Genomic DNA, 24,961 nt, shown 5'->3' with positions numbered 1-24,961 from the left:
CAGAGGCAACAGGTGTCCTTACATCACGGAGCCATCTTCCCACTCCCATCCCCGTTTCCATTCTCTGATATGGTTTTTCTAGACAGTCTTACTAGCTCTGGCAGATCTCAAACTCACTATGTCTGCTCACCTGCCCTCAACCTCAGAGATCCACACACCTCAGCCTCCTGAGTGCTGAGTTAAAGATGGGCATCACCCTTGGTTCACAGGGGAACAGATTGGAGAGGGGTTCATGTTTCTTGTGTCAAATTACTTTTGGTTTGTCAGAACACAAATGATTTTTTTTCTCTTGGTATTTTCAAGTAAGTGTCCTTGTATTAAGTGGGGAATGTTTATATCAGCTTTGTTTGTCATAGCCAGAACCTGGAAACAATCTAAATGCCCCTTGACTGAAGAATGGATAAGGAAAATGTGGTACATTTACACAATGGAGCAGAAAAAAATAACACTTGAATTTTGCAGGAAAATGGATGGAACTAGAAAACATTATTCTGAGTGAGGTAATGAAGACACAGAAAGACAATTATCACATGTACTCACTCATAAGTGGTTTTAAAACATAAAGCAAAGAAAGCCAGCCTAGAAACCACAATCCTAGAGAACTTAGACAACAATGCAGACACTAAGAGAGACTTACATAGATCTAATCTACATGGAAAGTAAAAAAGGCAAGATCTCCTGAAAATTGGGAGCTTGGGGACCTTGGGGGAGGGTTAATCTGGAAGGGGAGAAGCAGGGACGAGAGCAGAAAAAAATGCTCAATAAAAATCAATAAAATTAAATCACTAAAATTAAAAAAGTGGGGAGTTTGAAGCTTGTTGTGTAACCTTCTTTCCTGGCAGGAATAAAGATTCTTTAAGAGACCTACAACCACGTTCCTATGTCTAGAGAACAGTTTGAACAGGGAAGCCCATGGAATTAGGATTTCCCCGGGAATTCCATGCAACCTTGGGGTAGGGCAAGAACAAAAGCTGAAACTGAGTTCCAGTCAGGGAGGGAGCTTGTCTTCAGGGAAGGAACTGCACACAGACACACAGGTCAACTTCTCAGACCGCTCTGCAGGAGAAACTGAATGGTCAGTGAGGGGCAGGGCCATAACTTGACCAGAACTGCTGAGCTGTGCCCTTTATTTAACCTTAACCCTCAGGGACCGGAGAGATGCACAGTGATTAAGAACTGCTGCTCAGCAGAGGACCCAGTTTGATTCCCAGCATCTATATGGTGACTCAAAACCATGTATAACTGCAGTTCCGGGGATCTGACACCCTCTTCTAGCCTCTGAGGCTGCCTGACGTGTATGTGATGTTTCTCTGTGTTGCCCTGGCTGTCCTGGAACTGCTTACTAGACCAGGTTGACCTGGAATTCACAAAGATCTGCCTGCCTCTGCCTCCTGAGAGCTGGGATTAAGGACATGTCACCACCATCTTGCAATAAATCTTTAAAAATAACAAAACTCATGTCACAACACTGAAGTTGGGGCTAGAAGTTAGAAGTTTAACACACCCCTTTACTTTCTCCACTATGCCCACAGTGAATAATTCTTTCTGTTTTTTCCACTGTTATGTATCTGGCATTTGGGAGCTAGTGACTGAGCTTAGCCTGTTGGGGCTGCCAGGGTTCAGACACCCTAACTAGAGCACAAATATTGGGGTTCAACCTGACAACCAGAAAAGCAAAGCAGCCAAGCCACTAGAGAAGTTTTTCCTCTACCAAGGCTGGGCGACCACAGACTAAGCAGAGTAAGCCTCTCTCTCCTCCCATTTTATATTCTCTGTAGTGCTGGCATTAAGGGCATATGACTCCCTAGAACTGGGATTAAGGGTATGAGCCACCACCACCTGGATATGTTTCTGCATTGATCTTGTGTAGCCCAGGATGGCCTTTAACTCACAGAGATCCGTCTTCTCTGTCTCTCAAAACCTGGAATTAAAGGTGTGTGCCACCACTGCCTGAGCTCTAGTGATTTACCTTTGCTCTTCTGATATTTAGGCAAGCTTTATTTATGATATCATTATACCCAACAAATCCAATAACATTGTGGTTTGTACATTTGTAAAGACTAGGGTGGAGTAGATGTGCCGATGGTAAGGTGCTTGCTGTACAGATATGGGGACCTGAGTTTTGATGCTCAGTGCTCTTGTAAAAAGCCAAGATTGATGACACAACTGTAATTCTGCACTGAAGAGGCTGGGACAGGCAGCTCCCTAGGGCTCACAATCGGGGAATACGCCCAAGATCTACCTCTGGCCTCCATGTTTGTGCACATACAAGTTCATTGTATACCGAAGCACAAAACAATTTTTTTTCTAAAGATTATGCTGGTTAAACAAAGTTCTGATTTAATGATTCTAGATAACACAGTTAAATATTGTGTGGATAATCACTGTATTTTATAGCCTCATCAGTGTTATAAGGTCTGGATTCCTACCAGTGCTTCTAACAGATCCTTGAACATGGATCTGCCCTGGACAGCACTTTTCCTGAGCTCTGTCCTCCTGAGTCTTTCATGCCAGGGGATTGACCTGGAACGCGACAGAAATTTTATTTCAGCCGCTGGTCCTCTTACAAATGACTTAGTGATTAACCTGAGCCATCCACTGGGAACCCAGGGCTCTGGTTTTGGACCTGGTAGCAAGGACTTCTACGTCTGCCAGCAGCCATTGCCCTCTTTCTTGCCACAGTACCTGAGCAGCCTTCGTGCCAGTCAGGTAACCCATTACAAAGTACTTCTATCATGGGCACAGCTTCTCCCAACGGGAAGCCCCAAGAATCCAGACCAGGAAGCAGTGCAGTGCTACCGACAACTCCTGCAGTCCCTGAAGGCTGCCCAGCTTCAGCCCATGGTGGTCCTGTGCCACCAGACGCCACCCACCCACGGCACCATCCAGAGAGACAGGGACTTTGCTGACCTCTTTGCCGACTATGCCACATTCGCCTTCCAGTCCTTTGGGGACCTTGTTGAGATCTGGTTCACCTTCAGCGACTTGGAGAAAGTGATCATGGATCTTGCCCCCCAGGGTTCAAAAGCTTCTGCTCTGCAAACCCTCAGCAATGCCCACAGGAAAGCCTTTGAAGTTTACCGCAGAGAGTTCTCTTCTCAGGGTGAGTACACACGGACATGGTGGCCCGGCAGCAGCCTTCACCACCCTCCTCTGTTTGCTTCTTAGGCAGGAACTGATGTCTCTCCCATCTCTGCCCTTGCAGGAGACCCCAGATCTCAGCATTGGTGAGAATCCATTCCCAAAAGGGACAAAGATATATATAAACACACAGCATTTGTCTGAAATGCATTTTCTCCCTTTGAGATAGTGTCTCTTGTAGTCCAGGCTGGCTCACTGTGAGGTCAGAAGATAAGTTTGAACCTCGGATCCTCCCGAATTCACATCCTGAGTTCCAAGATGACAGACACCCACCGCAACCAGTTTTATGTAGGGCGGGGGCTTGTGCATGCCAGGCAAGCGCTCTAACCACTGAGCCATATCCTAAGCTCCTGAAAATTGTGTGTCTGTCTTTACGTGTGTGTATTTTATTTTTATTTTAGATATGTGGGTGTTTTATCCACATGTTTGTCTGAGCATCATGTGCATGCCTGTGCCCTCAGATGCCCTGGAACTGGAGTTACGGACGGTTTTGAGTTGCCATGTGGGTGCCAGGAATCAAACCAGGGACCTCTGGAAGAGCAGCCTGTGCTCTTAATGCTGAGCCATCTCTCCAGCCCTTGAAAACTATCTTCTAGACCCTTCCTCAGGGTCAAGTATGAGCAACTGTCTTTCTCTGCCCTTCCTTGAAGGGACATTTATAACGTCAGGATTCCTCCCACTTTCTTCTGACAGCTCCTTGAACCTGGAGCTGCCTTGGAGAGACAGTGCTGTCCTGAGTCTCTACAAGGAGACCCGACTGTGATTCCCCTTCTCTTACGAAAACAAGAGTGTACCTTTTAGTTGGAGCTTACAGTGCATCAAGCAAGGCAAAGATAAATAACACACCAATGCGTAATGAGAAGACTGTGATTTGTAAATGTACGATGGAGACTAAAGCTAAAACCTTGCCCACGAGAGGCAAGTGCTAGGTCTACAACTGTACTGACTTATTTTTACTAGGAACAGAGTACATGGCAGCGACTAGTGCTGTGTGTAAATACTTGCCACCTTCTGATCATTCCTTTTGATACTGCCTTCAAATTGAAATTAGCCAGGTGTGGTGGTGCATGTCTCTAAATCTAGCACTTGAAAGACTGAGTGTGAGGATTGTAAGTTCAGAGTCAACCTGGTGTGCAGATCTCTATGAGTTCAAGACCATCTAGACCCTAGGAATGGTGTAGAAGAAAAGAGATAACAGTGAAGCCAGTGTTTTAAAATAGTGACATTCTTTAAGACCTCAATGCATAAGTCTGTTTACACCATTGCTACAATGTTGATGTTCTATCCTATTCTGACAATTTTAAATGAGGTAATTTTTGTTATACATGGTGTGAATATAAGAAATAAACTCTTAGCTAGTCATAGTGCCTAAGCCTTTAATTCAAGTACTTGGAGGCAGAGGCAGGTGTACCTCTGAGAGTTCAAGGCCAATCTGGTCACATTCTAGGAGTCTGTCCTGGGGGAAAAAACAAAACCAAACCCAAAAATTAACCAACAAAAACTAAAAAGAAGCTTACTTTTTCTGTTAAATATTTAAAGCCTAGGTGGGTTATTGTAGTAAGAGGACACTAGTTAGTTCCCAGCTGCTCAGCCCCAAAATAACCACACAGATATTATATCACTGCTTGGCCCAGTAGCTCTAGCTTCTTATTGACTAACTCTTACATATAAATTTAGCTCATCTCCATTAATATGTGTATCACCATGTGGCTGAGGCTTACTGGGTAAAGTTCCAGCATCTGTCTCCAGCGGGGACATGGCTTCTCCTGACTCTGCCTCCTTTCTTCTAACATTCAGTTTTGTTTTTCCTGCCTAGCTCTACTCTACCCTATCACAGGCCTAAGACAGTTTCTTTATTAGCCATTGGTATTCACAGCATACAGAGGGCAATACCACATCAGGTTATGGTGATGTAACCTTAAATCCTAGTACTTAGGAAGCAGAGGCAGGTGGATATCTGAATTCAAGGGTCTATAGAATCAGTTCCAGGACAGCTAGGGCTGTACAGAGAAACCCATCTCAAAAACGATCATACAAAAAAGCCAAACTTAATGAGCACTAAGGTTGAGCGCTTGCATAGCAGAGTGCTTGCCATGCGTGCAGGAAGCCATGGGTTCCAATTCCTGCATTGCATGAACTGGGCACAGTGACACACGTCTGTAAGCCAAGTACTGACATGTTTTGAGACCGTCTCCAAAAAGTCATTGGGAGTCAAGGTGGTGGAGAGATGGCTCCTGATTGGCTAAGAGTTATTGTTGTCTTCCAGAGGACCAGAGATTAGTTCTCAGCACCCACATCAAATGGCTCACAACCACCTGTAATTCCAGCTCCAGGGATCCCACACTTTCTTCTGGCCTCTGTTGACATCTATATATGCATTTCATATGCTCACATAGACAGAAATATTCACATAAATAAAATAACTGTGTATTTTTAAAAGGGTTGTTATATTCCTGGGCACATCTGTATCTTTACCCTTGACTCTAAATCTGAAGGTGGGTCCTGACATTAGCTTTCTTCTTCTTTTTACTTTGTCCTAAATTTCATGTATTAGTTGTATATGTGAATTAGGTTTTTTCATCTGAGTGTTTGTATGTACTTATTAAATAAATTTAATGTCCTATTTTTGTTAGTTTGTTTTTGATTTTTTTTGTTTGGTTTGGTTTAGTTTTGCAAGATAGGGCTTCTCTCTGTAGCCCTGACTGGCCTGTAGCTCACCCTGAAGACTGTGCTGGCCTCAAACTCAGAGATCTCCCTGTCTCTGCCTTGCAAGTGCTGGGGTTAAGGGCATGCACCACCCCCACCCAGCAGCTCTGTATTTCTAACCCTGTTCTCCAGACATTTGTGGTGCACACAAGATTGGGAGCCATCACCATGCTGCGGGAGAGCTAAACAAAATGAGTGCACACAGTATTTCCTGTGTTTCCCCAGCAAGGCACAGTAGCTGCAGTGAGGACAAAGACACAGCGGGTTCCAGAGAGCACCCTGACTTTGGGTTTTGTTTGTGTTAGGTGGCAGCTCTCATCCTGATTGTCCAGAGATATAGCTAAGGTTATAGCCGAGATGACCTCAGGCTTCTGATCCTGCTTTCTTCTCCTTCTCAAGTGCTGGGATCACAGGCATGGGCCACCATGCGTGGTTATGCTGTGGTTATGTTATATCAGTCCCTGGGCTTGTCAATCAATCAATCCTTGGGCTTGGTCCACGTTTTCTGCCAACTGACCTCTGTCCTCAGCCTGGAACACCTTGTCTTTAAATAGAGTTTGGAAAAGGGTTCTCTTGTCACCTTAGGATAATTCCTTTTATGCTGACTTTTCCAAGTGCTCTCTATGTGGGTCTTGATTTATACACAACAGTCTCTTAGCCAGGCATGGTGCCACACAGGTTTATCCAAGCACTTGGGAGGCAGAGGCAGGCAGACCTCTGTGAATTCAAGGCCAGCTGACTTCCAGGACATCCAGGATCACTCAGTGAAACATGGTCTAAAAAATCCAAATAAAAACCAACCTAATCTCTTAGTGAGATATTGTATTTTTAGCCACTTTGTTTTCTGGAGTCTGTCAGTTGGCTAAAGAGAAGTCATGGTCTTGATCGATCTCTTCAGAAGCCACAACCCTCCCTCAACTACTGGTCTTTTCTTTTCCAGGAGGGAGGCTCTCTGTGGTCCTGAAGGCTGAAGATATTCCCGAGCTCCTGCTCTCCCCATCCTCGGCTGCACTCACCAAGGTAGATGCTGCTTCTGTAATGCCTAGGGTGAAATGTGATTGTATTTATTTATTCTGAGATGAGACCTGTGTAAGAGGAAAAGAGTGCGAGGCTGCTCAGTGGCAGTGGCGCAGGTGTATTTGAGTCAACCTGAGAAGGGCGCCATCAAAGAAGACCAGACTGAACTACCCCATAGGCTAGGGTTTTTATCAGGGATGGGGAGGAGGGTTGGACAAAGGGCAGAGGGTTGGTTTGGCCAGGGTTGTTGTTCATCTAGGATGTACAGGAATGCTACTTGTGCTGACTTCATGACATTGACTTAGGGAAATTGGAACTGTTAGTCTCTTGAGTGAGGCAGGGATGGGGTTGGTCCATAGGCTATGATTAATCACAGAGGATGGCAGAAGCAGGGGGATCTCTGTGAGTCTGAGGCCAGCCTGGGCTACTAGTGAGTTGCAGGCCTAGGAGAGATATATACTGAGACTCTGTGTCAACTAAAACAAAACAAATATACTTCTGGGACCCAATTGGTCTACACATACCCACAGAGAAAAAAAAATTAAGAGATAGTAATTTATTAAAAGATATATTTATATACTTCTGGGAGCTGAAGAGATGGCTCAGTGGTTAAAAGCACTGGCTGCTCTTTTCCAGAGGATCCAGGTTCAGTTCCCAGCACCCACTTGATGGCTCACAACCTTTTGTAACCTCCAGTTCTAGGGAACCAACGTCCTTTTCTGGCTCCCTTGGGCCCTTGCACATGTTATATAGAAAGGAAAATAAATAAGGTTAGAAACAAAATATACTTCTTAGAGTACCACCCTGATTTATATCCTCTGTTATTTTTAAAATTATAACTTATTTTTTTTGTTTTGTTTTGTTTGTTTTTGAGCAGGGCTTCTCTCTGTAACCCAGGCTGACCTTGAACTCTTGGTCTCTGTCTACCGGTTCTGAGGTCTGGGCACAGGCATGCAGCACCGTGTGCAAAGCTACCATATTTTGTTGTGAAATGTTCTCACTAAGTAGCCCAAGCTGGCCTCAAATTTGGTCAATCCTCTTGTCTCAGCCTCCAGCTGCTAAAGACTCAGGTGTCTCCACATTTCCTCTAGTAACTGGTATATATTCATTATTTATTTGCTTATTCATTTTGTTTTTGAGAAAGGGCCACATGTATCTCTCGCTAGCCTAAGTCAATGTATAGCTGAGGATGACCTTGAACTCCTGATCTTCCTGCCTCTACCCCACAAGTTCTGGGTTATAGGCATGAACCACCATGCCTGGTTTCCATCGCGCTAAGGTGGAACCCAGGCCTCTGTGCGTGCTAGGCAAACATCCCTCCTGGACCACATCCCCAGCCCAGGGTCTCTGCTGGTCTAAGCTAATAGTTGCCAGTGGGGAAAGAGAGCCTCAGGAGAGAGGGGAGCCCAGATAAGGGCCTCCTATTGGGGGACACCTTTTTTTTTGAGACAGGTTTCTCTGTGTACCTTCTGTCTGTAGTCCAGGTCACCCCGACTCAGAACTCAGATCAACCTTCCTCTGCCTCCTGAGTGCTGGGATTAAAGGCATGTCCCATCACCCTGGCCTTGGAGGACACTGTTGTGTGGGTGATAACAGTAGGGAGAATTTGCTAGAAATATCGAGAGACAGGACAGGAGGGAAACAGGGAAGGCAGGGATGATGTAAGGGTAGGAAGCCAGCGCCAGCATTAGATAGACACCGGGCAAAGCAGGAGTCCAGAGCCAGAGAGAGGCACACACTGCTCAGGCCCATTGAAGGCCCCAGGGTTTGCACTTCTCAGAAAGAATCCAGACACTGTCCTGTGTTTACCCCTGATCTGTGTGCTTCATGCAGGGGGCGAGATACCAGCTCAAAGGCTGTTGGTGGACAAAGATTTTTATGATCAGCCCTTTGGTCTCTTGATAGCAATTATTACGCAGTAAATTAATTTAGATGGCATCCAGTCAGCAAGAGATTTGTTTATCTAGAACCTTATTGTATATGGTTTTCAATTTCCTGAGCTGGCATATGTGGAATCTGGTAGACACTGGGGATCACTTGATAGGAAGGCACTGGAGAGCCAGTGAGGGTTGGGCGCTAGGGCACTGGACCGGGATACGTGGCTCCCAGTTGGTGCCTGACCTGTGAAACAGCTGAGCTGTGGGAGGGAAGGGCAGTTATCAGCTTGTGAGATTCTGGTCAAGAGAAAAATAGAGTGGCCAGTCAGGATTGTGGAGGCAGGTGTGTGCGTGTGTGTGTGTGATTGTGTGTGTGCCTGTGCAAGTGTATGTGAATTACACTGTTGTATTCTTTTTTTTCTTGATTCATAGAAAATTTTATTTTTTTTAAATTTTTTTATTGATAAAAGGAGAATAAAGAAAAGAAAAAAAAACAAATTTCCACCTCCTCCCACCAGCCTCCCATTTCCCTCCCCCTCCTCCCACTCTTCACCCCCTCCTCCCACTCTTCTCCCCCTCCTCCCACCCCTCTCCCCTTCCCCCCACTCCTCTCCCCCTCCCAATCCAGTCCAAAGAGCTGTCAGGGTTCCCTGCCCTGTGGTAAGTCCTAGGTCCTCCCCCCTCCATCCATATCTAGGAAGGTGAACATCCAGACTGGCTAGGCTCCCACCAAGCCAGCACATTGCGTAGGATCAAAACCGCGTGCCATTGTCCTTGGCGTCTCATCAGCCCTCATTGTTCGCCATGTTCCGAGAGTCCAGTTTTATCCCATGCTTTTTTTGGTAGCAGTCCAGCTGGCCTTGGTGAGCTCCCAGTAGATCAGCTCCACTGTCTCAGTGGGTGGGTGCACTCCTCGTGGTCCCGACATCTTTGCTCATGTTCTCCCTCCTTCTGCTCCTCATTGGGACCTTGGGAACTCAGTCCAGTGCTCCAGTGTGGGTCTCTGTCTCTATCTCCATCCATCGCCAGATGCAAGTTCTAGGATGATATGCAATATATTCGTCAGTATTGCTCTAGGGTAGGGTCATTTCAGGTTCCCTATCCTCAGCTGCCCAGGGAACTAACTGGGGACCTCAGCTTGGGCACCTGGGAGCCCCTCTAGGGTCAAGTCTCCTGCCCACCCTAAAGTGGGTCCCTTAACTAAGAATTGTGGTTCCGTGCTCCCCTATCCAACCTTCCTTTATCCCAATCCTCCTGTTTCCCCAAGTCCCCCCTCCTTCCCTACTACCTTTTCTCTCCCCATCTCCCCTAACCCCCATCCCACCCCACCCCCAAGATCCCACTTTTCTCCCCGGCAATTTTGTCTACTTCCCTTATCCAAGAGGATAACTATATGTTTTTCCTTGGGTTCACCTTCTTACTTAGCTTCTTTAGATTCGCCTATTGTAGACTCCGTGAACCCTATTTATGGCTAGAAACCAATTATGAGTGAGTACATCCCATGTTCATCTTTTTGGGTCTGGGATACCTCACTCAGGATAGTGTTTTCTATTTCCATCCATTTGCATGCAAAATTCGAGAAGTCATTGTTTTTTACCGCAGCGTAGTACTCTAGTGTGTATATATTCCATACTTTCTTCATCCTTTCTTCCATTGAAGGGCATCTAGGTTGTTTCCAGGTTCTGGCTATTACAAATAATACTGCTATGAACATAGTTGAACAAATGCTTTTGACATGTGATAGAGCATCTCTTGGGTAAATTCCCAAGAGTGGTATTGCTGGGTCCAGGGGTAGGTTGATCCCGAATTTCCTGAGAAACCGAAACACTGACTTCCACAGTGGTTGCACAAGATTGCATTCCCACCAGCAATGGATGAGGGTACCCCTTCCTCCACAGCCTCTCCAGCAAAGGCTATCCTTGGTGTTTTTGACTTTAGCCAATCTTACAGGTGTAAGATGATATCTCAAAGTTGTTTTGATTTGCATTTCCCTGATCGCTAAGGAGGTTGAGCATGACCTTAAGTGTCTTTTGGCCATTTGAACTACTTCTGTTGAGAATTCTCTGTTCAGTTCAGCGCCCCATTTTTTAATTGGGTTAATTAGCATTTTAAAGTCTAGTTTCTTGAGTTCTCTATATATTTTGGAGATCAGACCTTTGTCTGTTGCGGGGTTGGTGAAGATCTTCTCCCAGTCAGTAGGTTGCCTTAGTGACAGTGTCCTTTGCTTTACAGAAGCTTCTCAGTTTTAGTAGGTCCCATTTATTCAATGTTGCCCTTAATGTCTGTGCTTCTGGGGTTATACCTAAGAAGCGATCGCCTGTGCCCATCTGTTGTAGGGTATTTCCCACTTTCTCTTCTATCAGATTCAGTGTTTTCGGGCTGATATTGAGGTCTTTAATCCATTTGGACTTGAGTTTTGTGCACGGTGATAGATATGGGTCTATTTTCATTCTTCTACAGGTTGACATCCAGTTGTGCCAGCACCATTTGTTGAAGATGCTTTCTTTCTTCCAATGTATACTTTTAGCTCCTTTATCGAAAATGAGGTGTTCATAGGTTTGTGGGATAAAGTCCGGGTCTTCTATACGAATCCATTGGTCGACTTCTCTGTTTTTATGCCAGTACCACCCTGTTTTCATTACTGTAGCTCTGTAATAGAGTTTGAAGTCAGGGATGGTAAGCCTCCAGAAGATCCTTTATTGTATAGGATTGTTTTGGCTATCCTGGGTTTTTTGTTTTTCCATATAAAGTTGATTATTGTCCTCTCCAGATCTGTGAAGAATTTTGATGGGATCTTGATGGGGATTGCATTGAATCTATAAATTGCCTTTGGTAGAATTGCCATTTTTACTATGTTGATCCTCCCAATCCAAGAGCAAGGGATGTCCATCCAATTTTTGGTATCCTCTTCAATTTCTTTCTTCAATGCCTTAAAGTTCTTGTCAAATAGATCTTTCACTTCCTTGGTTAGATTTACCCCAAGATATTTTATGCTGTTTGTGGCTATCGTGAATGGAGAAGCTTCTCTGATTTCCCTCTCTGCTTCCCTATCCTTTGAGTATAGGAGGGCGACTGATTTTTTGGAGTTGATCTTGTATCCTGCCACATTACTAAAGCTGTTTATCAGCTGTAAAAGTTCTTTGGTGGAATTTTGGGGGTCGCTTATGTACACTATCATATCATCTGCGAATAACGAAAGTTTAACTTCTTCCCTTCCAATTCGAATCCCCTTGATCCCATTATGCTGTCTTATTGCTATTGCTAGAACTTCCAGCACTATATTGAAGAGGTATGGCGAAAGTGGGCAGCCTTGTCGTGTTCCTGAGTTAAGCGGGATGGCTTTGAGTTTCTCTCCGTTTAATTTGATGTTAGCTGTCGGCTTGCTGTATATAGCTTTTATTATATTTAGGTATGACCCTTGTATCCCTAATCTCTCCAAGACTTTTAACATAAATGGATGTTGAATTTTGTCAAATGCTTTTTCAGCATCTAATGAAATGATTATATGGTTTTTTTCTTTCAGTTTATTTATATGGTGGATTACATTGATAGATCTTCGTATGTTGAACCAGCTCTGCATCTCAGGAATGAAGCCTACTTGATCATAATAGATAATTTTTCTAATGTGTTCTTGGATTCGGTTTGCCAGTATTTTGTTGAGGATTTTTGCGTCGATATTCATGAGTGATATCGGCCTGTAATTCTCTTTCCTGGTTGAGTCTTTGTGTGGTTTTGGTATCAGAGTAACTGTAGCTTCATAAAAGGAATTTGGTAATGACCCTTCTGTTTCTATATTGTGGAATACATTGAGGAGTATAGGTATTAGGTCTTCTTGGAAGTTCTGGTAGAATTCCGCATTGAAACCATCTGGCCCTGGGCTTTTTTTGGTAGGGAGGTTTTTTGATAACAGCTTCTAGTTCTTCGCGACTGACAGGTCTGTTTAGATTGTTCACCTGGTCCTGATTTAATTTTGGTAAATCGTATTTATCTAAAAAAGCGTCCATTTCTTTTACATTTTCCAGTTTAGTGGCATACAAGCTTTTGTAGTAAGATCTAATGACTCTCTGAATTTCCTCTGTGTTTGTGGTTATGTCCCCCTTTTCATTTCTGATCTTATTAATTTGCAAATTTTCTCTCTGCCGTTTGACTAGTTTGGATAGGGGTTTGTCAATCTTGTTGATTTTCTCCAGGAACCAGCTTCTTGATTCATTGATTCTTTGGATTGTTTTCTGTGTTTCTATTTTGTTGATTTCAGCCCTCAGTTTGATTATTTCCAGTCTTCTACTCCTCCTAGGTGAGTCTGCTTCTTTTTTTTCTAGAGCTTTCAGGTGGGCTGTTAAGTCTCCAATATGTGCTTTCTCTGTTTTCTTTAAGTGGGCACTTAGTGCTATGAACTTTCCTCTTAGGACTGCTTTCATAGTGTCCCATTAGTTCGAGTATGTTGTTTCCTTATTTTCATTAAATTCAAGGAAGACTTTAATTTCTTTCTTGATTTCTTCCTTAATCCAAGTGTGGTTCAGTAGTTGACTGTTCAGTTTCCATGAGTTTGTAGGCTTTCTGGGGGTAGCATTGTTGTTGAATTCTAACTTTAATCCATGGTGGTCTGATAAGACACAGGTGGTTAGTAATATTTTTTTGTAGCTGTGTAAGTTAGCTTTGTTACCGAGTATGTGGTCAATTTTCAAGAAGGTTCCATGAGCTGCAGAGAAAAAGGTATATTCTTTCCTCTTTGGGTGGAATATTCTATAGATGTCTGTTAAGTCCATTTGCTTCATTACCTCTATCAATTCTCTAATTTCTCTGTTAGGTTTCTGTCTGATTGACCTGTCCATTGGTGAGAGAGGAGTGTTGAAGTCTCCTACTATTAGTGTGTGCGGTTTGATGGCTGCCTTGAATTTTAGCAATGTTTCTTTTACATACATGGGTGCTTTTATATTAGGGGCATAGATATTCAGGATTGAGACTTCTTCCTGATTAATTTTTCCTGTTATGAGTATAAAATGTCCCTCTCCATCTCTTCTGATTGATTTAAGTTTGAAGTCAACTTTGTTAGAAATTAGTATGGCCACACCTGCTTGTTTATTAGGTCTATTTGCTTGATAAGCCTTTTCCCAGCCCTTTACTCTGAGTAGGTGCCTGTCTTTGTGGTTGAGGTGTGTTTCTTGTAGACAGCAGAATGTTGGATCCTGTTTTCGTATCTAGTCTCTTAGCCTGTGCCTTTTTATAGGTGAGTTGAGCCCATTGACATTAAGTGATATTAATGACCAGTGGTTGTTAACTCCGGTCACTTTTTTAGTAGTAGGGTTTGTTTGTTTCCCTTCTTTGAGTTGCGCTGGTGAATGGTCTCTAGATGTCTGAGTTATTGAGGTCTTTGTTGGACTCCTTGGTTAGTGATTTTCCTTCTATTATTTTCTGTAAGGCTGGATTTATGGCTACGTATTGCTTAAATTTGTTTTTATCCTGGAAAATTTTGTTTTCTCCATTTATGGTGAACGAAAGCTTGGCTGGATATAGTAGTCTGGGCTTGCATCCATGGTCTCTTAGTTTTTGCAGTACATCTATCCAGGACCTTCTGGCTTTCATGGTTTCCATAGAGAAGTCAGGTGTAAGTCTGATAGGTTTACCTTTATAAGTAAGTTGGCCTTTTTCCTTTGCGGCTCTTAATATTCTTTCTCTATTCTGTATATTTTGTGTTTTGATTATTATATGGCGAGGGGATTTTTTTTTTGATCCAGCCTATTTGGGGTTCTGTATGCCTCTTGCACCTTCATAGGTACATCCTTCTTCAGGTTGGGAAAGTTTTCTTCTATAATTTTGTTAAGTATATTTTCTGGACCATTGAGCTGCACTTCTTCTCCTTCTTCTACTCCAATTATTCTTAGGTTTGGTCTTTTTATTGTGTCCCATATTTCCTGAATGTTTTGTGATGAGAGTTTGTTGGACTTGCTGTTTTCTTTGATCAGTGCGTTTATTTTCTCTATGTTATCCTCAGACTCTGAGATTCTTTCTTCTATCTCTTGTATTCTGCTGGTTATGCTTGTTTCTGTAGTCTCTATTCGTTTACCTAGATTTTCCATGTCCAGCCGGCCCTCTGTTTGTGTTTTCTTCTTTGCCTCCATTTCATTTTTCAAATCATGAACTGTTTCCATTATCTGCTTGATTGTTTTTCCTTGCTTTCCTAGGGTATCATTCACTGATTTACTCAATTCCTCGAACTTTCTGTTATACTTCTCATCCATTTCTATAAGGGCGTTTTTTATATGCTGTTTAAGGGTGTCAATCCCTGTCATGAAGTCAGTTTTTTCTCCTTCTTCTTGATTAAGGTGTTCATGTCCTCCTGTTGTGAGGTCGCTGGCTTCTGGTGGTTTCGTGTTGTTTTTCAGATTGTTGGGTGAATTCTTGCATTGGCGTCTCCCCATCTCTTCCTCCCAATATTCTCCTATGGATCTTCTTTTACAGGATCAGGTCTTCTTGCCAACTGATGTACCTTCCCAGTGATGTCACTCCCCCGTGATGTTTCTCCTGGAGTCCAGATCGGATCTCCTTGCTGCTTGGTTAGCTCGCAAATAAAGGGCCCACCCTGCTTGCTGCAGGCAGGTTATGGAGACAAAGGAGCTACCACCTTCCCCTTTGCACTCACCTTCGGGTTCAGTCCCAGCGCCCAGGCAGGCTGAGCAGGGAGGCGCTCTGTCCCAAGAAGGCAGGGATGGAAGGAGACAGGGGGTAGGGGGATCTGGATGTAAGCTGGATGGGATAGGAAGAGAGAGGAGGTACCGGGCAGTGTAGCCCTGTAGGTTGATCAGGAAGTATAGGCGGGCTGTTCCCGGGTGCCGCAGCACTCACTCACCACAATGATGTCTCACTAGGTGCCCTGATCGCAACTCCGTGCTGCTTGGTTTGCTCGCAGACAAAGGGCCCACCCTGCTTGCTGCAGGCGGGCTATGGGGACAAAGAAGCCCCCGAGCTCCCCTTTGCCCTACGCTTTGGGTTAGGACCCAGCGCCCAAGCCACACTGTTGTATTCTTATGCCTTGATCCTGATTTAAAGTTCTTCAAGCATATGTAAACCACAGACCAGATAGAATCTTGTCTTTTCCGTTATGATTATTTTTCTCTGTGTGTGCATGTGTGCACTGACTAATGCATTACATGTGTGTGCAGGTGCACTGACCTGCTCATCTGTGAGTGTCCAGGTGCTTGTGAAGGCCTGAGGCCGACACTGGGTGTCTTCTTCTGTCACTTTACCCCTCCCCTTTTTTGGAGACAGGGTCTCAGTCTCTCTGAAATGGGAGCTCACTGATTTGACTGGACTCACCGGTCAGTGAACCCCAGGACACACCTGTCTCCATCTCCCAGCATTCAGGTTAAAGACATACTCTCGGCTGAACATGGTTTAGTCTCACTACTTAGAAGGCAGATCTAGGAGTTCAAGGCCAACCTAGTCCTCAAATTAATTCTAGGTCAGCCAAAGGATGCTAAGAAAACACCAACAACAAAATCAATGAGACGTGCTCGTGGATCCTCGGGGGTACTGGGTGTCAGAAAGCATGGGAAGAAGTCACAGAATGAGTCCATTCTCCAGCCCCTTCCTTCCTTTCATTTTTTCTTTTCCAAGACTGGGTTTCTCTGTGTAGCCCTGGTTATAAGAAACTTGCCGTGCAGACCAAGGTGCCCTCAAGCTCACATATCTGCCTGCTTCTGTCTCCTAAGAGCTGGGATTAAGCCGCCTGGCCTTCCCTTCTCTTTGCTTTCTGCTTTGTTTTGTTTTGTTTTTATTTTTGATTTGTCTTCTTTTTTTCGAGGCAGGGCCTCTTTGTACAGCCTTGGAGATCGTTCTGGAACGCTGTAGACCAGGCTCCATCAAACTCATAGATCCACCTGGCATTAAAAGTGTGTGCCACCACGACTGTCCTTGATTTTTTAAAAATTGATTACATTTTTATTTTGTGTGTTGTGTATGTGGTGTACATGTGCTATTTGTTGTATGTGTGTGTGTGTGTGTGGTGTGTGTCTGTATGTGGGCGTGCACATCATAGGGCACTTATTTGGAGGACACAGGGAAATTTGGGGAGTCTCAGTTCTATCCTCATGTGTGATGGGGTAAACTCAGGTCATCAGAGTCGAGGGCAGACACCTATAGCTGCTAGGCCCTGTCACTATTCTCTTCCTCCTCCTCTTCTTCAATACAAGATCTCATGTTGCACAAGCTGGCCTTGATCTCACAAGGTAGCCAAAGATGAGTATACTGGAGTAGAGACGGGCACCACCATGCCCTGTTGATGTGGTGCTGGTGACAGACACAGGGCCTTGCACGCGCTCAGCAAGCGTTCTTCCTACTGAGCTACAGGCTCAGTGAGCTGGAGTCCCTAGCTAGACTATGGGTTAGAGAGTGCTGGTGATCAGGGCTGTGTAGCTTGTTTTTCTGCTAGTAGAACTGCTCAAGCCAGGCTTGACTGGGGGGGGGGGGGGGCTTCAAGCTGTGGCCTGAAATTAAAACCAAACCCCAGCCCCAAGAGGGTTCCCAGATATCACAAAGGTCAGGGGAGGGGGATCTCTGGGGGAAGCTCCAGACACTGATTCCCTCCCTTGGTGCTCCTCCATTTGCTGGCACTGCACACACAGCACACACATTTTCACACTTGCCAGTTCACCACACTCCCGCTCCTGCTGTACTCACATGCACACTCATCCTCAGCTTTCTCCTGGGAATCCCAAGATGGGGTAGTCATGGGGAGAACCAGCACACTTCTGAGGAGGCCATGTTCTAATGCTTCTTCTCCCTGTTTCTAGGACTCGGTTGACTTCCTCTCTCTTGATTTGACTTCCACATGCCAAAGTGTGGCGACTCTACCACAGAAGCTGAGTGACCTGCAGGTAATGTGAGGGCTTTTCCCTCGTGATGGCGAGTGGACAGCTTATCAGAAATGTGACATTTGCCTAAGGCGTGGACTGAGCCTTACATAAGGCAATCAATAACATGATCACGAACACTCATGATCATGGTGATGCGGCCTCTTGGTTAAACATTTTGGGAAGTGCAGGCTCCTATACAAGCAGAAACCTTGGTCTCAACCCTAATCTTCTTGCTGGCCTATGAAGTACTCCATGTAAAATGAGCTGCTATGGTTATCACTTCATTTAGGAAGGGCTGGTGGCCGATGGTCACTGACTGTCGCTCTCCAGAGTCCAAGTCTCTGCCCTCAGTAGGTGGGGTGACTCGAGGTTGTTTCCAGAAGATGAGCATGTAGCGTCTCCCCTGTTCCCATTACTAAAGGCATACTTGTTGGTCTTCATCTTTTCTAGAACATTGAGCCCAAAATGAAGGTTTTCATCTATACCCTAAAAGTTCAGGATTGCCCATCCACAGGGAAGAGCCCCTCCTCACTGCTCTTCAGCCTGCTTGAAGGTGAGTAGACCGACATGTGGCAGGTGTCGAGTGGCATTTGTTACACTGGCATGTTGGGGAGCAATACTGACATCGGGGGTTCTCATGAGGGAGGGGCCTAGGTAAATGGCTGAACTAAGAGCCTACCAGGTGAGGCTAAAGTCCCATAACTCCCCTAGCAGAGAGCTCCTCCTGTCCGGGTACACAGAGTGGTCCTGTATAGATGTCAAGGGTGCCCAATATGAAATGTTCCTGACTCAGGTGTGAACTGTCAGCATGGAAACAGCCTTGTGTTCCCCTGTTCTGAGCAGTTCCTGGGGCATCTAAGATGCTGAAAATCTCTGGTGTAGGACCTTGTGGTCTAGAGGTCAACTGTGTAGTCCTGCCAGGCCTTGGACTCAAGGGAAGTCTATTTGGTGCATGCATGTGTGCATGTCTGTGTGTATGTGTGTGTGTGTGTATGTTTGTATGAGTGTGTGTATATATTGATACAGTTTCATGAGGAGAACAGAAGAGGCTGTTGGATCCTTTGGAAATGGAGTTACTCACAAGTAATTGTGAGCTGCCTACACTGGGTGCTGGGATCTGAACTCGGGTCTTCTAGAAGAACAGTTTGCTCCTTATCCAGAGTCATCTCTCTCATCCCATGCCAGGCTTTTGTGTGGTTCTGGGGGTTGAGCTAATTCCTCATGTTTACCCAGAAGGCACCTTACTTATTAACTCCCTACCCTTCTTTTTCAAAACTTTCACAAGAAGGTGGCAGTGGCAGACACTTTTAATCCTAGTACTCAGGAGGCAGAGGTAGGCAAATCTCTGAGTTCAAAGCCATACAGCTCTAAGAGCTACATCGTGAAATCCTATCTCAAAATAAATCCATAAATAAAATAAAAAGCCCGAAAGAGGTATGAACATGTTCCTAGGACCAAGACTCAAGGGTGGGTCCAGCTATCTTCTGAAGTTTTTGGGTCACTGATATTCACCCTGAAATATGAGGACCAACATTCTAGTTCTAAGCAGACCAGATGCAGCTATGTTATCTTCAGAAAGTCTTAGCATCGTCCTTGGGTTAGAGTGGTCTTAAAATGAGGTTAAACTACAGATTGCATGTTTCTGCTCCAGCTCCACACACAGTTAACAAACTGCTTCTTTTACAGCCATAAACAAAGACCAAGTACAGACTGTTGGGTTCGACATCAGTGCATTCCTGAGCTGTTCATCCAGTTCTGAGGAGAGGTAATGCTGGCTTGTGCCGTTAACAAGAAGGAACGGTTACTCTGGGTTATATTGTGTACATGGGCAATCACTGGGGACCATTGTCCTTGTGTTTGGTTTTGTTTGATGTGTGTGTGCACGCATGCAGGATCCTGAGTATGTAGTGCACCACCTGCCTGAGTGAGCCCACAGAGGTCAGAACGCCAGAAGGACAGATCCCTTGGAACTAGAATTCCCATGTGAATGCTGGGAGCTAAACCCAGGCCTTCTGCAACAGCAGTGATTGGTCTTAACTGCTGAGCATTCTCACCAGTCCTGACTTTGCTCCTGGGACATCAAACAGGTCACAGTCATTTAGGAGATGAGAGGTGGAGGCTCACAGGGAGGCTGGAGAAGCAGTAGCTCGTGGAGATGTGCCTGGGCCCACACAGTCCGGCGTCCTCACTGTCATTTTCTCCTAGGTCTGAATATTTAGCAGAGCTGAGGTGAGGATACTGGGGAAGTGTGCACATATGTGGCAGAGAAAGCAGGTTATGGGGCTCCATGGTTCATGGGTAAAGGCACCTGTGCCCAAGTCTCCGCACATGCCGTGTGCACACCCCACACACAGAGTCTCTGAATGAATGAATGAATGAATGAATGATTCTGGTGCCTCCGAGGGAAAGGCCCTTGCCTGTGTCCTAGTTGACTTTCTGTTGCTCTGATAAAACAGTGACCACAGCGAACTGGGGAGGGTAGAGCTCATTTCTTCTTACAGCGTACAGTCCTCCAAGATGGGCGTCAGGGCAGGAACTCGAGGCAGAGTTGAAGCTAAGGCTATGGGGAATGAATGCTGCTTGCTTGTTGGCTTTCCATGGCTTGCTCAGCCCTCTTTCTATTTTTCACGATTCCTTACTTTATGAAGTTGTGTGTTTTGTCTGCATGTATGCACATCAGAGGAGGCACTGCATTGTTGGAACTACAGTTATAGACATTGCTGAGTCAACATGTGGATGCTAGGATTTGAACTCACAACCTCTGATAACACAACCAGTGCTCTCAACCTCTGAGCTGTCTTATCTCTCCAGCTCCCAGTCTGCTTTCTTGTACAACTCGGGACCATCTACCCAGGAGTCGTTCTACCTACAGTTGGCTTGGCCCTCTCGCACCCATCATTACATCAGGAAGATGCCCACAGACCTGTGTACAGTCCAGTCAGACATAAACATTTTATCAGTCAAGGTTTTCTCTTCTCAGATGACCCCAGCTTGGTGTCAGGTTGACAAAAACTGAGCAGCTCACCACGCAAGCCAGGTGACCCGAGTTTGATCCCCAGGTCCCATGTAAGTGCAGAGTAAGAGAACAGACCCCATGAAGTTCTCCATATATAAAAACCACAGCAATAAATAATGATAGTTAAAGGTGAATAAATATAGTAATTTTATTGAAGCGAAGAAAAAAGAGAGAGTAGGTGCAGATCTCAGCAGCCCACTAAAGCTTCATGAAGTTCCTGAGCCCAGTTCTTCAGTGTGAGATGTGAACACCTTCTCTGAAGCACAGCACCAACAGGAAGCAGAGCCTGCTCCAAGGGATCCTTATTTTAAAAAGTTCTGAGATCAAATTGGGCTGGAGATTCAGTCTGTCAAGTGCTTTCTCTGTAAACATGGAGGCCTGAGCTGAGAAAAGCAAAAAGAGCCAAGAATGGTGATGAATGAATACATGTCACCCCAGCACTGAGACAGAGATGGTCCCCTCTTGGCTCTGTTCCTCCTGACCCTCCTCCTTCTAAACCTCCTCCTACTGGCCCTCATCCTCATTCTGTTCCTTCTTTACTTTCTTTCTTTTCCTTCCTTTCTTTTCTTTGCTTTTTTCCTTTCGTCCTTCCTTCCTTTGTCTACTATTTCTCTTTCATCTCCTCTTCTTTCTCTTTTCTTCGTAAGGTTTAACTTGTAGCCCTGGCTGTGCTGAAACTCATTCTGCACACCAGGCTGGCCTCACATTAACAGACATCTCTCCGCATCTGCCTCCTGAGTGCTGAGATAAGGGCATGAGCCTCCATGCCTCACCCTGTGGGGCGTTTGTAACTCAATCATTAATTGTGTCCCTTGATGTCGCTCTGCCCCACAGCCCATCTTGTTCTCTAACCGACAGCCTGGCCTTTCAGACTGAGCAGCAGCAGGAGACAGCAGCTGTGCCCTCTTCTCCCGTCTCAGCCTACCAGAGAGTCTGGGCAGCCTTTGCTAACCAGTCTAGGGCAGAAAGGGATGCCTTCCTGCAAGATGTGTTACCAGAAGGATTCTTCTGGGGCGTGTCTACAGGAGCCTTTAGTGTGGAAGGAGCCTGGGCAGAAGGCAGCAGAGGGCCGAGCATCTGGGACCGCTACAGTGACCTGAACGCTGCCAAGGGCCAAGCGACAGCAAAGGTGGCCAGTGACAGTTACCACAAACCAGCCTCCGATGTGGCCCTGCTCCGAGGCCTCAGGGCTGGGGTATACAAATTCTCCATCTCCTGGTCCCGGCTGTTCCCCACTGGGCAGAAGAGCAGCCCCAACCTGCAAGGTGTCGCCTACTACAACAGACTGATAGACAGCCTGCTGGACTCCCACATCGAGCCCATGGCTACGCTGTTCCACTGGGACCTGCCCCAGGCCCTGCAGGATCAAGGCGGCTGGCAGAACGAGAGTGTGGTGGATGCCTTCCTGGACTATGCAGCCTTCTGCTTCTCCACTTTTGGGGACCGTGTGAAGCTGTGGGTGACCTTCCACGAGCCATGGGTGATAAGCTATGCAGGCTACGGCACTGGGCAGCACCCACCAGGCATCTCTGACCCGGGAGTGGCTTCTTTTAAGGTACTTCCTCCCATCCCTCAACTCCTGTCAATTAGAAGACACAGCAGGCTGTGGTCTCTCAGCCCTGGAGAGAAAAACAGAGAGAGAAGGATAAGCAGGTGATGTTGTCTCCTACACCTAGGCTGCTACTGAACTCCTTATATAACTGATGATGACCTTGAACTCCTGACCTCTTGCTTGTTTTCCTAAGAGCTGGGGTCACAGGCATCTTTCACCATGCCTGAGTTTTAAACAGGGATGAGAATTAGAACTAGGGCCTCTTCTATAATAGGAGAGCAGTCTGCCAATTGAGCCAAACCCTCAGGCCTGGTCAACACTCCTGGACTCCAAAGACAAGTTCCGGGCTGGGAGGATTGTCCTCAGCTGTAGAGCTCTTTCCTAGCACACACGTGGCCTGGGTTCGGTCCCCACCTCCTTGGTGCTGCGATGACAGACATGTGCCGCCCATGCCCAGTTTCATGGGGTAGACCCAGGGCTCTGTATTTCAGGAACGTACTTGTGTACATATTACTCAGCCTTAGTCAGAGCCGTTACAATCTTGTTTATTTATTTCCATTGGTTTATTGAGATGGGTCTCAGTTTGTAGCTCAAGCTAACGTGAAACACACAGTTTTCAGTCTTCAGCACACAGAAATCCTCCTGCCTCAGCCTCTAAAGTACACACTGAGCCATCACAGCTGGCTTTGGTAAGCTTTTGTTATTGTTGAGAAGTTCCTCAGTGTTTATAGTGTCTCCTGTGATATTTTATATATATTGTATACAGGCTGAGAAAGTCTTCATTTCTCCTCACATCTGTAGCAGTTCCTTTTCTCACCTCTAGGACAATACACCTGTCAAAAGCACTTACAGACTGGGTGGTGGTGGCATGCAACTTTAATCCCAGTAATCAGGAGGCAGAGGCAGGCAGATCTCTGAGTTCAAGGCCACCATGGTTTATAGGACAGCCAGGGCTACACAGAGAAACCCATTCTTGAAATACAAAGAACATCACACAAAATCACTTGGGGAAAGAAGGGTACCTTTGCCTCACAGTTCTAAGCTGCAGTCCTCCATAGCAGAAAATACGTGGCCTTGAACTTGCTATGCAGGCAAGGATGAACCCGCAAGCCTCCTGCTCCACGTCCCTAGCTCTGTCAGTGCAGACTTGCACCACCATGCCAGGTTCATTAGTGCAGGAAGTGGAGACCCGGGTTTTGTGAATATGAGGCTGTCTACCAATCCTGCCACGTCCCAGACACATTGCTGGTTCTGCTGACTTCAGCAGGAACTTGTTGACACTTCTCACTTGCTGGTGCCACTGTTGACATTATTTTCCTCCTTCGTTCCTCCCGAGGTGGCCCACTTGATCCTCAAGGCGCACGCCAGAACTTGGCACCACTATGACCTTCACCATCGCCAAGAGCAGCAGGGACGCGTGGGCATCGTGCTCAATTCCGACTGGGCAGAGCCCCTGGATGGGGAGAGTCCCCAGGACCTTGCTGCTGCTGAGCGCTTCCTGCACTTCATGCTGGGCTGGTTCGCTCACCCCATCTTTGTGGATGGGAACTACCCCACCACCCTCCGGGCCCAGATCCAGCAGGTAAACCAGCAGTGTGGGGGTCCTCTGGCCCAACTCCCAGAGTTCACTGCAGCGGAGCAGCAGCTCCTGAAGGGCTCTGCGGACTTCCTTGGTCTGTCTCACTACACATCCCGGTTGGTCAGCACCGCTGCGCAGCTTACCTGCGTCCCCACCTATGATAACATCGGAGGCTTCTCCCAGCACATAGACCCCACGTGGCCACAGACTGCATCTCCCTGGATCCGGGTGGTGCCCTGGGGCATAAGGAGGCTGCTTCGGTTTGCTTCCATGGAATACACGAAAGGAAGAGTTCCAATCTTCTTGGCTGGGAATGGCATGCCGGTGGGGGAAGGAGAGGATCTCCTTGACGACTCGGTGAGAGTGAACTACTTCAACCTGTACATCAACGAGGTGCTCAAGGGTAAGAAGGTTAACCTGCTGATCCCCAAGTCTTCACAGTTGTGTAATGGGACAGACCAGAGGTTGAACTCAGGCCTTCAGGCTTGTTCAACAAGAGCCTTTATTTCCTAAGCCATTTCAGCCTCTCCAGTCCGGTGTTCTCACTCTCTTAGTAATCAGTGTTAATTGAGAGCACGAGGAGCCTGGAACTGTGTACGACAGTAAAGGTGGAGTTGAGCAATGTCATCTTTTCTGAGGAGACTCAGTCCACAGTGGGATACAGCATGGACTGACACTTCGGACAGGACCCTAGTCCACTGACTGCCCTTAGGGCACCAACCCCTTTGAGCGCCATCTCCCTCAGCTGCTATCCAGTCTGCATTGCACCTCCCTGTTCTGCAGGTGAGCCGTGCATACATGCTCAGTCGGACCCAAAGCATCTTCTTATCTAAGTGGGAAAGGATGGCTCGTGGTTTTCCGCACATCAGTCACTAACCTAGATCAGTTCATGATGGCTGTCACTCACCGAAGCCAGTGATCAGGGTCGGGGATGCTCTCTGCAGAGACTCGGCCATCAGAGGAGACTGGGTTCATAGCCTAGCCCAGTCTTCCTTATATTCTCCAGCCACAGTCTATGTTTGGAGAGTGGCGAGGTTGGCTTCACGCCAGTCTATGCCTCCATCTTCGTGTGATCTTTCCTATTAGTGACACGTGTCGCTAGGCGTGGTGGTGCATTCCTTTATCCCCAGCAGCTGGAATCAGAGGCAGGAGGATTGAGAGTTCAAAGTCATCCTGGAATACTTAGTGAGAGCTTGTCTTAAAAACAATTAAATAGGCCCG

General features: G+C 46.1%; 1 protein-coding gene across 1 annotated transcript in view; it reads left to right on the top strand.

Moving 5' to 3' along the window:
* The first annotated feature begins 2,454 nt into the window (after window positions 1-2,454).
* Window positions 2,455-24,961, top strand: part of LOC142858500 (lactase/phlorizin hydrolase-like) — a 40,855-nt gene continuing 18,348 nt past the window's right edge. Inside the window, exons 1-7 of the mRNA XM_075987809.1 lie at window positions 2,455-3,103; window positions 6,788-6,867; window positions 17,531-17,614; window positions 18,044-18,146; window positions 19,280-19,358; window positions 21,444-22,164; window positions 23,498-24,143. Coding sequence (XP_075843924.1) covers window positions 2,455-3,103; window positions 6,788-6,867; window positions 17,531-17,614; window positions 18,044-18,146; window positions 19,280-19,358; window positions 21,444-22,164; window positions 23,498-24,143 — 2,362 coding nt within the window. The remainder of the gene's footprint in view (window positions 3,104-6,787; window positions 6,868-17,530; window positions 17,615-18,043; window positions 18,147-19,279; window positions 19,359-21,443; window positions 22,165-23,497; window positions 24,144-24,961) is intronic.

Source organism: Microtus pennsylvanicus, chromosome 10 (assembly GCF_037038515.1).
Source record: "Microtus pennsylvanicus isolate mMicPen1 chromosome 10, mMicPen1.hap1, whole genome shotgun sequence".
Classification (NCBI taxonomy): domain Eukaryota; kingdom Metazoa; phylum Chordata; class Mammalia; order Rodentia; family Cricetidae; genus Microtus; species Microtus pennsylvanicus.
Note: the sequence above shows the minus strand (reverse complement) of the source record. Positions and strands in the feature narration are given on the sequence as shown.